This window comes from Oncorhynchus clarkii, chromosome 8 (assembly GCF_045791955.1).
Source record: "Oncorhynchus clarkii lewisi isolate Uvic-CL-2024 chromosome 8, UVic_Ocla_1.0, whole genome shotgun sequence".
Lineage (NCBI taxonomy): Eukaryota > Metazoa > Chordata > Actinopteri > Salmoniformes > Salmonidae > Oncorhynchus > Oncorhynchus clarkii.
Window position 1 is genome coordinate 38,306,483 of NC_092154.1, and position 16,115 is coordinate 38,322,597.

At 41.9% G+C, this 16,115-nt stretch overlaps 1 protein-coding gene across 1 annotated transcript in view; it reads left to right on the forward strand.

Moving 5' to 3' along the window:
- Positions 1-15,973, forward strand: part of LOC139415663 (sphingosine-1-phosphate transporter MFSD2B-like) — a 38,109-nt gene extending 22,136 nt beyond the window's left edge. The window contains exons 8-15 of the mRNA XM_071163783.1: positions 268-358; positions 1,487-1,608; positions 13,289-13,372; positions 13,655-13,738; positions 13,855-13,964; positions 14,685-14,828; positions 15,235-15,411; positions 15,614-15,973. Of these exons, the coding sequence (XP_071019884.1) occupies positions 268-358; positions 1,487-1,608; positions 13,289-13,372; positions 13,655-13,738; positions 13,855-13,964; positions 14,685-14,828; positions 15,235-15,411; positions 15,614-15,665 (864 nt within the window). The 3' untranslated portion in view covers positions 15,666-15,973. The remainder of the gene's footprint in view (positions 1-267; positions 359-1,486; positions 1,609-13,288; positions 13,373-13,654; positions 13,739-13,854; positions 13,965-14,684; positions 14,829-15,234; positions 15,412-15,613) is intronic.
- The last annotated feature ends 142 nt before the right edge of the window (positions 15,974-16,115 follow it).

Below are 16,115 nucleotides of genomic sequence, written 5' to 3' on the forward strand. Positions count from 1 at the left end.
CTTAAGTTAATACTTTGTAGCGCCACCTTTTGCTGCGATTACAGCTGTAAGTCGCTTGGGGTATGTCTCTATCAGTTTTGCACATCGAGAGACTGACATTTTTTCCCATTCCTCCTTGCAAAACAGCTCGAGCTCAGTGAGGTTGGATGGAGAGCATTTGTGAACAGCAGTTTTCAGTTCTTTCCACAGATTCTCGATTGGATTATGCTCTAGAATGAGGTGTACAGTATATGATTGTTTTCTCTCTCTACTTGTATCCTCTTGCAGAAGGAGGTGTATATGATTGCTGCAGGTGTGATAGGAGGAGTGTTTCTCATCTGCACTGTGGTCATGTTCCTGGGAGTCAAAGAGAGAGATGGTGAGTCTGTGTGTTTTGCATGTGTGTTTTATTATAATATTTTTTTAATGTACCCCCTTTTTGTCCCCAATTTCGTGATATCCAAATGGTAGTTACGGTCTTGTCCCATCGCTGCAACTCCTGTACGGACTCGGGAGAGCCAAAGGTCGAGAGCCGCGCTTCCTCCGACACATGACCCCGCCAAGCCGCACTGCTTCTTGACACAATGCTCGCTTAACCCAGAAGCCAGCCGCACCAATGTGTCGGAGGAAACACCGTACACCTGGCGACCGTGTCAGCGTGCACTGCGCCCGGCCCACCACAGGAGTTGCTAGAGCTCGATGGGACAAGGACATCCCGGCCGGCCAAACCCTCTCCTAACCCAGACGACGCTGGGCCAATTGTGCATCGCCTCATGGGTCTCACAACACAGCCCGGTATTGAACCAGGATCTGTAGTGACGCAGCCTTAGACCACTGCGCCACTCTGGAAGCCCGTGTGTGTGTGTTTGTGCACACTTTTCCCCTGCAAGTGTGTGTGCTCTCTTCCCCCTCTCATATTTCACTCTAACCTCCTTTGCAAAGTACCAGTAAGCACAGTAGCACTCAGTCACATTGTTTTTAGACTATTTAGCTAGCTCCAGCCTTATCCAATGATTATCTAGCTCAGAGAAAAAAAGGACAATAAAGAATTAAGTATTAAGTGTAAAAGGAGAGAATCTACCCCCATATCTCTGTGCAATTGTGAGATGCGTGGCTCACCTGCAAAAGAGAAGAGACCTTGGTCGCAATGGGAATCCCTGCTAAAATAAAAGGTCAAAAAAATGAATACATCTTTTTTTTTTCATGCACATGGAGGCTATCAGTCAACTGCTGACCTCGCCACTAGTGAACCTGTTAGTTCTGGTTCTCTGTAGTGGCAAACCCTGTGGAACACACAGAGCATAGCAATGCTGCAATGCAGGGGCAGCTACAGGGTTGCCAGATTGGAAGTGAAATCCCCCCCCATACACGTCTCACTCATGCTACTGCATATTCTTTCATCACAGAATGCATGGTGCTTTATGGGCTTGGTTTAGGGTAGAAGACAGAAACCAAAGAAACTGTCTCTTGACACTTTCAGATCTTATTCCTTTTTTCCCTCGCACAGATCCGTACATTTCGAAGACTGAGAAGCAGATCCCGTTCCACAAGGGCTTCATCCTGGTGATGCGACACAGTCCCTACCTCAGTTTGACTGCTGCCTTCCTCTTCATCTCTGTTGCCATTCAGGTAGGCACAACTTTATTAATACACCTCTTCTCAGACACCACACTCACATTGGGATGGTAATGTGTGGGTAATGTGCTGTTATGGCTGGGCCCTCCCTGCCACCCTCAGAATGGCTCCAGACATAGCCTGCCTGCCATTCAATGTTGATTTGATCAATAGAAATAGAACACTCAGTGTGTTTGAGTAAATACGCCCGAGAGCATCTCTCTCTCAGCTCCAAATCCAACCGGAGATAGACAGTCCGACAGCACATTATCATATTACTATGATGTAATATCTTCTTGTTGTTATCATTATGAGAATTCTCCCACTCAGTTCTGTGATACTCTTTCTGTATGGTTGGCATCGCATGGTTGGTTGAGTCAACGGTGTACCGTATTGGAACTGATATTGGACCTAGGCCTTCGGTGAAAGAAAAAGAAGAAGATCTTCCAACACATTGTACCAAACTCTCAAATCAAGAATAATAACAGACACATTGCATCACTTAATGGACACATCTGAATCAAACATGCCTGAGGCTGAGCCACGCTTTTGGCTGCCACTCACAGAGACAGCACCCATACAGATAATGTACCGGCAACAACAACCACACTGCTTGCACAGCCTTTACTATCACACTATCACCAAAAGCGACAACAGTGACACATCCAAGGATGTGAGTGTAACAGGCGTGTGATGCTGGAAGGACAGTGTCCGTAATGCCAGCACACTCCATGTAGGAGAGAATACTTTTTGTAAAACACAGAGGGCCGATAGAAAGACAGCTGTCACTCACAGCCTGAAGTTAAAGAATAAGCAGCACATTCACTCTGACATAATAAGCAGGTAGGTTCCAATGATAAGGAGACGAAAACACAACCATTAAGCATTTCCCAGTCGAAATGTATAGCTATTACATCACGTTGCAAACATCTTCTTCACGTTCAGCACACAAAATAATCTGTGATCTAAAAGTTTAAATGCAACATGTTTCACGCAGTTCTTTTCTGAGATATATAGCTCAGGGATTGTTACAAGACGGGAATGTCTCAACTTTTTCCCCCACATATTTGTCTTAATATTGACAACATTTTAAATATATATTTTGATAGACCAAAGTATCCGTAATATAAAATTACTATAAAAATGGATGGAAATGTTTGGCCACATTCTTAAAACAGGATGTTCATTATTCATCAGTAACAACTTAACATGTGAAAATGTTCAATAGAGTAAGATTTTTTTAATGATATACAAATCAAGAATTATGGGATGCACAACAATAAAAACCCAGTGGAGGATAACATTATTGTACAAAATCAATTTACAAAACAGAATGGCAGAATGGTGAACTTACTAAATGACTGAGAGTTTGGGTGATATTAGGTTGCTTCTTGTGTAAATATTTTCCGTTTGGATTTTAATGATTTGTATGTCAAATCATGTCACACGTGTAAAGACATTTTCTTAAATGTTTCATCAAATGCAACTAACTGGATTCATGCCAACTTTGTCAGACATCATAAAAGGCATTTCATATTTACATGTATTGTCCAACAACTGTTTAAAGGCCTTGTTTAATTATATCATTAGAATATAAACAAATGTGACACAAATTTCCAAACTTATTTTTGTTTTAATTTATAGAGCTATATAATGTTCCAGGGCAAATTTCGTTAGCATTTTAGCATGTTTTTCTAGATTCAGGACATAGAACAATATTTATAAAGCAAACATTATCCATTAGATCTAGCACATGAAATAATTTGTAGAACAGTGATACCAATATATATTTTTTATAATAATGACAAAAGAAAGGGGTTAGTCAACAAATACTCAAAAAAGGACAGTGTTTTTGCCTCGAAAGATAAAAGCATTTGTAAAATATAGAAAATGTGTAATTTAGAAATCCCCAATAAAAATATTCAATAAGGATTTTTCAGCCCTCAGACAAAAGTCTGACGGAGTTTATGTTTTAAAGGAGTTGACAAAAATAAAAATGTATCTTCTTCATTCAAGTGGTGTAGAAGGATTGTACCGACTTTCAAGAATCCATAAGTTAACAACATTGCTCTTGTTATTTTAGGGATTCTTGAAAGTTGGGTCAATCCTTGTACAGTGGCAAGAAGAAGTATATGAACCCTTTGGAATTACCTGGATTTCTGCATAGATTTGACATAAAATTTGATCTGATCTTCATCTAAGTCACAATAGGCAAACACAGTCTGCTTAAACTAATAACACGCAAATTATTGTATTTTCTTGTCTATATTGAATACATAATTTAAATATTCACATTGTAGATTGGAAAACGTATGTGAACCCCTAGGCTAATGACTTCTCCAAAAGTGTAACAAGTGCGCTGAGAGTCAGGAAGCAAGTACAGGGAGTGAGTGTTTTTAATAAATAAACACGAAGCACAGACAATGCACCGACATGAAAATAGAGTCAATAAAACCTGAGGAAAGAACCAAGGGGAGTGACAGATATAGAGAAGATAATCAAGGAGGTGATGGAGTACAGGTGAGCGTCATGAGGCGCTGGCGCGCTTGACGATGGTGACAGGTGTGCGGGATAATCATCAGCCTGATGACCTAGAGGCAGGAGAGGCAGTATATGTGACAAAAAGCTAATTGGAGTCAACTAACCTGGAGTAGAATCAATGAGACGAGATTGGAGATTTTGTTTAGAGCTGTTCTGCCCCATAAAAAAACACTCACAAAATTTGAGTTTGCTATTCACAAGAAGCATTGCCTGATGTGAACCATGCTTCAAACAAAAGAGATCTCAGAAGACCTAAGATTAAGAATTGTTGCCTTGCATAAAGCTGGAAAGGGTTACAAAATAATCTCTAATAGTCAATCAACGGTAAGAGAAATTGTCTATAAATTGAGAAATATCAGCACTGTTGCAACTCTCCCTAGGAGTGACTGTCCTGCAAAGATGACTGCAAGAGCACAGTGCAGAAGGCCCAATGAGGTTAAGAAGAATCCTGGAGTGTCAGCTAAAGACATACAGAAATCTCTGGAACATGCTAACATCTCTGTTGATGAGTCTACAATACGTAAAACACTAAACAAGAATGGTGTTCATGGGAGGACACCACGGAAGAAGCCACTGCTGTCCAAAAAAAAACATTGCTGCACGTCTGAAGCTCGCAAAAGAGCACCTGGATGTTCCACAGCACGACTGGCAAAATATTCTGTGGACAGATAAAACTACAGTTGATTTGTTTGGAAGGAACACACACCAATATAAATATTTCTAAAATGAAAAGCATTGAATTTGTAACAAAAACCTCACTAAACCCTAAACCTAAAATAAATCTTGTAATAAATAATGTGGAAATTGAGCAAGTTGAGATGACTAAACAGCTTGGAGTAAACCTAGATTGTAAACTGTCATGGTCATAACATATTGATGCAGTAGTAGCTAAGATGGGGAGAAGTCTGTCTATAATAAAGCGATGCCCTGCCTTCTTAACAACACTATCAACAAGGCAGGTCCTACAGGCTCTAGTTTTGTCACACCTGGAGTACTGTTCAGTCGTTTGGTCAGTTGCCACAAAAAAAGGACTTAGGAAAATTGCAATTGGCTCAGAACAGGGCAGCACGGCTGGCCCTTGGATGTATACAGGGAACTAATATTAATAATATGCATGTAAATCTCTCCTGGCTGAAATTGTAGGAGAGATTGACTTCATCAATACTTTTATTTATGAGAGGTATTGACATGTTGAATGCACTGAGCTGTCTGTCTAAATGACTGGCACACAGCTCGGACACCCATGCATACCCCCCCAATACATGCCACAAGAGGTCTCTTCACAGTCCTAATATCCAGAACAGATTTAAAAAAAACAGATACAAAAAAACACCTTATGGAACAGCGGGGACTGTGAAACAACACAAGCATGGCACAGACACATGATAATATATGCACTATACATACACATGTATTTAGTATGGTAGATATGTGGTAGTGGTGGAGTCGGGGCTTGAGGGCTCACAGTGTGTTGTGAAATCTGTCAATATATTGTAATGTTTTTAAAATTGTCCAAACTGCCTTTAGCTGGACCCCAGGAAGAGGAGCTCCTACTTTGGCAGCAGCTAATGGGGATCCATAATAAATACAATACTTGTATACCACTTGAATGAAGAAACATTCTGTAAAAAAACATAGTTCCACTCACCATATGATGTTCCTTTGAAACGTAACTTCTTGTTGAAAGTTAATCTTGAAACGGGTGAAGCTAACATATTAGCCACGACGTCCTTTTAGATAACACCTGCTGCAGCCTCTGCACATTAGCCAACAACAAAGCTAGCAAGCTACTGTTCGCTATAGAGATCATCAGCTTGTAGTCCTAAAAAAACGGACATAAGTTAGAATTTTCTTATTCTGGTTCATTGGCCAAAGTCGTTTTATAAATTAATGGTGTATGAATGGGGTTTTGGGATATACCCCTGAAAATAAGGTCTGAGGTTAACACAAGCTTAGGAGCAGTAGTGGTGCGTGGGTAATATTACCGAGGAAGCCAAACCAAAAAGCCATATTACAACCTATGCTGTGATAATTGCGTTATCTGTTCTATAACCTATTCGCTCATACGCCACCGTGATATAAACTCAGCAAAAAAAGAAACGTCCTCACTGTCAACTGCGTATATTTTCAGCAAACTTAACATGTGTAAATATTTGTATGAACATAACAAGATTCAACACCTGAGACATAAACTGAACAAGTTTCACAGACATGTGACTAACAGAAATTTAATAATGTGTCCCAAAGGGGGGTCAAAATCAAAAGTAACAGTCAGTATCTGGTGTGGCCACCAGCTGCATTAAGTACTGCAGTGCATCTCCTCCTCATGGACTGCACCAGATTTGCCAGTTCTTGCTGTGAGATGTTATCCCACTCTTCCACCAAGGCACCTGCAAGTTCCCGGACATTTCTGGGGGGAATGGCCCTAACCCTCACCCTTCGATCCAACAGGTCCCAGACGTGCTCAATGGGATTGAGATCCGGGCTCTTTGCTGGCCATGGCAGAACACTGACATTCCTGTCTTGCAGGAAAACACGCACAGAACGAGCAGTATGGCTGGTGGCATTGTCATGCTGGAGGGTCATGTCAGGATGAGCCTGCAGGAAGGGTACCACATGAGGGAGGAGGATGTCTTCCCTGTAACGCACAGCGTTGAGATTGCCTGCAATGACAACAAGCTCAGTCCGATGATGCTGTGACACACTGCCCCAGACCATGACGGACCATCCACCTCCAAATTTATCCCGCTCCAGAATACAGGCCTCGGTGTAACGCTCATTCCTTCAACAATAAACGCGAATCCGACCATCACCCCTGGTGAGACAGAACCGCGACTCGTCAGTGAAGAGCACTTTTTGCCAGTCCTGTCTGGTCCAGCGACGTTGGGTACAGACATTGCAATTTATTGCCCTGGCCACATTTGCAGTCCTCATGCCTCCTTGCAGCATGCCTAAGGCACGTTCACGCAGATGAGCAGGGACCCTGGGCATCTTTCTTTTGGTGTTTTTCAGAGTCAGTAGAAATGCCTCTTTAGTGTCCTAAGTTTTCATAACTGTGACCTTAATTGCCTACTATCTGTATGCTGTTAGTGTCTTAACGACCGTTCCACAGGTACATGTTCATTAATTGTTTATGGTTCATTGAACAAGCATGGGAAACTGTGTTTAAACCCTTTACAATGAAGATCTGAAGTAATTTGGATTTTTACGAATTATCTTTGAAAGACAGGGTCCTGAAAAAGGGAAACAGTTATTTTTTTGCTGAGTTTACAATAAAGCTGTGGCAACCAAAGCTGTGGCAGAGAAAATTAAATTAAACATAAGTTTGTTTCATTTTTGTTTTGTTTCATCACAAAACCGGAGAGCAAAATCTGTCCAGTGAAGTCCACAAAGCAAATATTGCATGAAACAAACAGTTACAAGACATGCAGCATGGTCAAGCAAGTTAATATGGGGATGCCACAGGGTTCAATTCTCGGGCCCACTCTTTTCTCTGTATACATCAATGATGTCGCTCTTGCTGCTGGTGATTTTCTGATCCACCTCTACGCAGACGACACCATTCTGTATACTTCTGTCCCTTCTTTTGACACTGTGTTAACTAACCTCCAGACGAGCGTCAATGCCATACAACTCTCCTTCCGTGGCCTCCAACTGCTCTTAAATGCTTGTAAAACTAAATGCATGCTCTTAAAACGATCGCTGCCCACACCTGTCTGCCCGCCCAGCATCACTACTCTGGACGGTTCTGACTTAGAATATGTGGACAATTACAAATACCTAGGTGTCTGGCTAGACTGTAAACTCTCCTTCCAGACTCACATTAAACATTTCCAATCCAAAATTAAATCTAGAATCGGCTTCCTATTTTGCAACAAAGCATCCTTCACTCATGCTGCCAAACATACCCTTGTAAAACAGACCATCCTACCGATCCTCGACTTCGGCGATGTCTTTTACAAAATAGCCTCCAACACTCTACTCAACAAATTGGATGGAATCTATCACAGTGCCATCCGTTTTGTCACCAAAGCCCCATATACTACCCTCCACTGCGACCTGTACGCTCTCGTTGGCTGGCCCTCGCTTCACATTCGTCGTCAAACCCACTGGCTCCAGGTCATCTATAAGTCTTTGCTAGGTAAAGCCCCACCTTATCTCAGCTCACTGGTCACCATAGCAGCACCCACCCGTAGCACGTGCTCCAGCAGGTATATTTCACTGGTCACCCCCAAAGCCTATTCCTCCTTTGGCCGCCTCTCCTTCCAGTTCTCTGCTGCCGATGACTGGAACGAATTGCAAAAATTTCAGAAGCTGGAGACTCATATCTCCCTCACTAACTTTAATCATCAGCTGTCAGAGCAGCGCACAGATCATTGCACCTGTACATAGCACATCTGTAAATAGCCCATCCAACTACCTCACCCCCATATTGTTATTTACTTTTTGCTCCTTTGCACCCCAGTATCTCTACTTGCACATTCATCTTCTGCACATCTATCACTCCAGTGTTTAATTGCTAAATTGTAATTACTACGCCACTACGGCCTATTTATTGCCTTACCTCCCTTATCTTACCTCATTTGCACACACTGTATATAGATTTTTTTCTGTTGTGTTATTGACTGTACGTTTGTTTATTCCATGTGTAAACTCTGTGTTGTTGTTTGTGTCGCACCGCTTTGCTTTATCTTGGCCAGGTCGCAGTTGTAAATGAGAACTTGTTCTCAACTGGCCTACCTGGTTAAATAAAGATAAAATTAAAATAAAATAAATAGATATGACAATTCCCCCATGCACAAAGCGAGGTCCATACAGAAATAGTTTGTTGAGATCAGTGTAGAAGAACTTGACTGGCCTGCACAGAGCCCTAACCTCAACCCCATCGAACACCTTTGGGATGAATTGGAACGCCGACTGCGAGCCAGGCCTAATCCTCCAACATCAGTACCCGACCTCACTAATTCTCTAGTAGCTGAATGGAAGCAAGTCCCTGCAGCAATGTTCCAACATGTAGTGGAAAGCCTTCCCAGAAGAGTGGAGGCTGGTACAGATAATTAAGTCAAAACCACAGGTCCAAATCCCCATCTCCTCCACAATTTAGCAAGCTAGCTACTGCAGGACAGCACAAACCAGAAACAGACACATTTTTCTGACAATGATGACGTTTTGCTTAGGATGTGATTTGATTGGTGTAAATCCAAATCCAAACTGGCCTCCCTTGGACAACAACAGCTCAGCTCAACGCTGATTGGCTAATTATTTTTTGTAAAAATTATTAGGGGAGGCCAAATGCTTCCTGGCAGCAATCAATCAAATGGTATAGTGGCAACTTGTCATACTCTTTAGTTCCAGTTAGCATCAGATATGCTACACATACTGAGACAGAGGGGCGCTGTTTCCCTTGCTCTGATTTCTCCTGTGAGATTCAGCCACTTGCGAATAGACGTAAAATTATGAAAACACAGAGAGACGAAAGAGACATTTTATCATTTAAAAAAATTAATTGGTCAAATATTGGGGGAAGTCTGGCCTCCCATGGCATCCATGAATAAACGCCACTGAGCAGATCTTATACGTTTTGCTCTGAGATAATATCAGTCCGTTAACATAACCTTTATGAATTATGAAGCCTTTGTGCTTGTTTTGATTACATAAATGCTTAAACATTCAAAATTGATGTTAGCTGATGAACATTATCTCATAGAACAAAATGTATAAGATTCCCTAAGCTTGTGTTTTACCACAGACCTTATTTTCAACATTTTATAGGGGCACAAGGCAAGACCCAGATGCAGACACGGGAGGCAGATGGTTTGAGTCTTTGATAATTTGATAATAATCCAAAAGGAAAAGGGGTCGGTAAGAGAATGGTCGTGGACAGACAAAAGGTTCAGTTCAGTCCAGTTCAGAGTCCAGGAGGTACAGTGTGGCAGGCAGGCTCGAGGTCAGGGCAGGCAGAATGGTCAGGCAGGCGGGTACAGAGTCCAGAAAACATGCTAGGGTCAAAACCGGGAGGAAGCGCAAAAGATAATAGAAAAGGGAGGTGCACAGGGGAAAACCACACTGGTTGACTTGGCTCATACAAGACAAACTAACACAGGAAGACACAGAACACAGGATTAAATACACAGGGGATAATGGGGAAGATGGGTGACACCTGGAGGGGGTGGAGACAAGCACAAGGACAGGTGAAACAGATCAGGGTGTGACACACTTATCCCAAAATACTGAGAAAAAAAACATTAATTTCTCTATAGGCTTTGGCCAACGAGCCATGGTGGAGTTAGCCTCTGTTAGTGCCTACAAAAAGATGCCATTTCTATTGCTGTCTATTGCGCAGTGACCTGTCGACCTTTGAGATGGCAGAGGTGTCAATACGTTTTCGTAGAAACAGTCCCACCCATTACAAGTCGAAATGTGATTGGTTGATTCCACTTTCACTCCAAAATTCTGCCCTAATACAGTTGAATAGAGCTCGTCAGCTCGTAGTCCTAAAAAAGGAAATGAATTACCTCTGGTTTGTGCAGCCATTCCCATCGGGAAAATGAATGGGGAATGAATAGGGTTTGGGATAAACGCCGAAAATAATGTCTGAGGTTTAGGAGATCTTATATGTTTTGTTCTATGAGGTAATATCGGTCAGTTAACATGACTTTTATGAATTATGAAGCATTTTAAGGGCTTCATGTGCTTTTTTTTTATTACATAAATGCTTCAAAATTCACAAAAAGGGACGTTAGCTGATTAAGATGATCTCATAGGACAAAAGACATAAGATCTCCAAAACTTGTGTTTACCACATACCTTTTTTTGGCATTTATTCAAAAACCCTACAAAAACAATATCCATTTTCCCATGGTCCAACGAACCATGGCGGAGTTAGTGTCTACAAAAAGGCGCCACTACTATTGCTCTCTATGGCAGTTACCTTCAATCAAATATGGCCTATTATATTTGACAAGACAGTTGATTGACCGCTCTAGCAATGGAAATACATGTCCTCAAAGCTGGAAGTAATGCGAAAGGAGACGGGATCAGGTGGAACCATTCTAGACAATAAAAGGGCAGATGCGTGTGGGAACAACAGGCCATAGAGATAGAGAGAGGACTCATCTTTGTATCTGTGCCATTATAGCGTCCGTGACATCATGGGCAGCGCCATTGAGGCTATCTCTATTTTAAAGTATTACATTTTCTTCATTGGGGGACTGCTCCCAATTCACAAGCATCCCCAACCAGTTTACTATGTTAAAATGTTGGAAGCCCCTTGAACTTTGCGACCTTTTGCCACATTTCAGGCTTCAAACATAAAGATATAAAACTGTATTTTTTTTTGTGAAGAATCAACGACAAGCCGGATTTGGATACAAAAACATTTCCCAAGCTTTAAACATCCCAAGGAGCACTGTGCAAGCGATAATATTGAAATGGAAGGAGTATCAGACCACTGCAAATCTACCAAGACCTGGCCGTCCCTGGCCGTCCCACTTTCAGCTCATACAAGGAGAAGACTGATCAGAGATGCAGCCAAGAGGCCCATGATCACTCTGGATGAACTGCAGAGATCTACAGCTGAGGTGGGAGACTCTGTCCATAGGACAACAATCAGTCGTATATTGCACAAATCTGGCCTTTATGGAAGAGTGGCAAGAAGAAAGCCATTTCTTAAAGATATCCATAAAAAGTGTTGTTTAAAGTTTGCCACGAGCCACCTGGGAGACACACCAAACATGTGGAAGAAGGTGCTCTGGTCAGATGAAACCAAAATTGAACTTTTTGGCAACAATGCAAAACGTTATGTTTGGCGTAAAAGCAACACAACTCATCACCCTGAACACACCATCCCCACTGTCAAACATGGTGGTGGCAGCATCATGGTTTGGGCCGGCTGTTCTTCAGCAGGGACAGGGAAGATGGTTAAAATTTATGGGAAGATGGATGGAGCCAAATACAGGACCATTCTGGAAGAAAACCTGATGGAGTCTGCAAAAGACTTGAGACTGGGACGGAGATTTGTCTTCCAACAAGACAATGATCCAAAACATAAAGCAAAATCTACAATGGAATGGTTCAAAAATAAACATATTCAGGTGTTAGAATGGAAAGTCAAAGTCCAGACCTGAATCCAATCGAGAATCTGTGGAAAGAACTGAAAACTGCTGTTCACAAATGCTCTCCATCCAACCTCACTGAGCTCGAGCTGTTTTGCAAGGAGGAATGGGAAAAAATGTCAGTCTCTCGATGTGCAAAACTGATAGAGACATACCCCAAGCGACTTACAGCTGTAATCGCAGCAAAAGGTGGCGCTACAAAGTATTAACTTAAGGGGGCTGAATAATTTTGCACGCCCAATTTTTCAGTTTTTGATTTGTTAAAAAAGTTTGAAATATCCAATAAATGTCGTTCCACTTCATGATTGTGTCCCACTTGTCGTTGATTCTTCACAAAAAAATACAGTTTTATATCTTTATGTTTGAAGCCTGAAATGTGGCAAAAGTTCGCAAAGTTCAAGGGGGCCGAATACTTTCGCAAGGCACTGTATATCAGTGCATTCGTAACAACCTAACAATTACTAAACTTTTAATTGATCAAGTAAGCCTCACATAACAAATTAGCAATTACATTTTTTCTTGGACCAAATTCAACACTCTCATTGACGTCCATTTATTTAGATTTATCTCCGCAGAGAAAAATCCTGATTGGATCTTTTTTTCACTTCAGTGTTGACCCTTAAAATCAGAATATAATTGGAAATAATCATAGAATTACAATATCATTGAAATATCGTTGAAAATAATAAATAGAAATGAAAAATATATCTATATTTTAAAACTACAATAATAATTTTATAAATCTCAAGGCCTTCTCTGAAAGCATAGAAAGCCCTGCACTGACTCTGAGCTTTATAGTACAGCTTTGATAGATTCCACCTCAAACCTCTCAACTGCTGTATCTCATAAAGCTTTTCTCTTTTGAACAGAAAATAAGGATTATATATCATTCAATAGCAGGGATGAATCTACTGCTTCAGACGTAAGTCAGGAGCTTCTCCAGTGACTTGGCACAGTGGGACAGGGAGAATAGGACAGTGCTGAATATGCTGAATAATTTCTAAAGAATGAAAGTGTGTGATATCTGATCTGATTTCCAGTTGGTGCAGAGCAACTTTGTCCTTTTCTGTACGTACGCAGTGGACTTGAGAGACCACTTCCAGAACATTGTACTGACCATCCTGGTGAGTTCTGGTTTCGGACCTAGATTAATCTCTCGTAGACAGACTATGTAATTGTGCGATTTTGGTTCTTGGTTAACAGAGATTAGACCTAGATCAATGTTAAGATCCTTACATAATACAGACCACTGTCTCATGAAAGGCTTAATCTTGACATGAGGAACTAGAAATGTCAACCAAATCATACAGAGACATCTGTGCATGGTTTTATATGACATTTGACTGTACTCATAACCAAAGACAATGTTCTAGTCTAGAGTGCAGATTATATATCTCTCTTCGCAGGTATCTGCAGTAGTGAGCATCCCTCTGTGGCAGTGGTTTTTGGAGAGGTTTGGCAAGAAGACGGCAGCCTTCTGTGGCATCACGGTAAGTGTCTGGGACTGAGCGCTATTGGTATTGTGCTGATCATAAGAATGTGCCACCTTGTGGACAAACAGGTTATTACTTTCGGCAAAACTTTTTGAACCCCTCTTTCTGTCCAGTGGATCATGCCGTTCACCGTGATGCTGGTGTTCATCCCTAACCTGGTCGTAGCCTACGTAGTGGCTGTCTCTTCTGGACTCAGTGTGGCCGCGTCACTCCTCTTACCATGGTGAGATCAATTGAATTGGGCTGGCACAAAGATCCTCTGTAAATATAGTGTAGTTGTAATAGCACTAGCACTAGCCAGTGGTTGTAGCGACAGTAACAATAGGAAACATATTCTTTGGTATGGTAAAATAGCCACCGTCACAGAAAAATATCACAGAAAAATATCAGCAGTCTCCCCGTTTCTCTGTCCATTCACCCCCTGGCATGATACAGTCACGCCTGGCGATGATGTCATGTTGATGAATGAGATGGGTCTATAAACCTCAGGGGGCGGCTACAGTCTCCACTTTCATTCTGTATTTTACTGTTGTTTATAGCACATTCACCTCCCTCAGCGCGCTTCACCCTCCTGTCTCCCTCCTTTCGTTCACCTCCATCCTTCCCCTCCCTCTCTAAATGACAGAGTATATCCAGTGGGGTCGCCATGGTGTGTATGTCTGTCTGTTTTTCTGGTGGTTCCCCATCTGTGGTCAGAGCGGCTCAGCTACAGCTAGCTTCATCATCGAATCATGTTATTAGTAGCAGTCGTTTCAGCAGATCCTTTTATCTCTGCGCTATATAAGCATTATTATAGACATTTTACCCTCTAGCGCTATAAGTAGACTGCTCCTCATCAGACTGACGGAGTCATCGAGGCTGGTTGTACAACGTGATGATTTGTTGATGGCCGATGTCTTGATGTAGTATCGGTGTGTGTGTGTGTGTGTTTGTTGCGTTTCAGGTCAATGCTGCCAGACGTGGTGGATGACTTCCGTCTGGCCAACCCCCACTGTAAAGGCTTTGAGGCCATCTTCTACTCCTTCTACGTGTTCTTCACCAAGTTCGCTGCCGGCATCTCCCTGGGAGTGTCCACCCTCTGCCTCGAGTGAGACAGACAGACATGAACACAAGAGTATTACAGATATTCAGAACTGAAAATGGAATTTCCTTAGGAGTAACCATGCTTTACCTCAAATGAGTCAAACATAGGATAAACACAAACAAGTAAACGATACTTCTGGGGTCTCCTTTGGAGTGATACAGACGCCAGAACACGAAGTCAGTTAAATAACACAGGAGTGAGATGTATAGAGAGAAACACAAACACAAGTCTGACGCTCACAGATATACGCATTCCATTGCAGTCCATTATTGTTTATGCAACTGGCACTGTGTGTAACTATCGGTATGATACAGGAATACGTCGCTATAGGTTTGCAGGTTATGACACTGGTGTGTGTGTATATATCTCTACAGGTTTGATACAGGTGTGTGTGTACCTGTATCTTCAGGTTCGCGGGTTATGACACAGGGGCGTGCAGGCAGCCTGCTCAAGTAGCCTACACTCTGAAGTTGCTCATCGGCGCCGCCCCGGTGGCCTTCATTGTAACAGGCCTGCTGATACTGCTGCTCTACCCCATCAGTGAGGATGTCCGGCTCAGGAACAAACTCTGTCTGGAAGAGCTACGGTACGTTACCCACAAGTCTCTGTTGTCAGAAGTTGAAAGAACTTCACAGTGCTCTTGTAATTGTATAAGACAATATAAGGCCGGGGATACATGCTTAAGTGAAATGTTACCAAACAAAGTATTTGGATCACACGACGGCTTGAAATGGGTCAAATACCAACATACCTTCCACCGAAAAGTGACTATTACCCGTCTTCTACAGGAAACAAGGCAGCATCAGCTCCAGAACGCTGGAGGATCTGAGTAATGCATGACCAGGGATGGGACAGACAGGAGAAGTTCCACATGCGGCAGGTTCCAGTTCTCCGACTGGAATATGATGTCCATTAGTGTATATTACACTGAGAAATTATATAATGGTAGTTATGTTTTCCTGTAAACATTTTAAGTTTGTTTCTGTATTTTCACATGAACGTGTACTGTATAGCCATCTTAAATATACCTACAAGATTATCTAATTTATATAAATGAATGTATATCACTATTTGCTGTGTTTAGCCGGACATTGCTGGTATTTAAGAATGGTATCTGAATATGATGGTTTGATGACAAATGGGCTTAATAAATGCTGTTGGTTAGTAGATGGACTGAACCATGGCTTCATATAACTTCAAACAGAGGGGGTTTACTGCCAGTAGAGGAAGGTTCCATTTTGTGATGTGGGGTTTTGTGTCAAGAGGTTGAACAGGAATAGCTGTTGGATT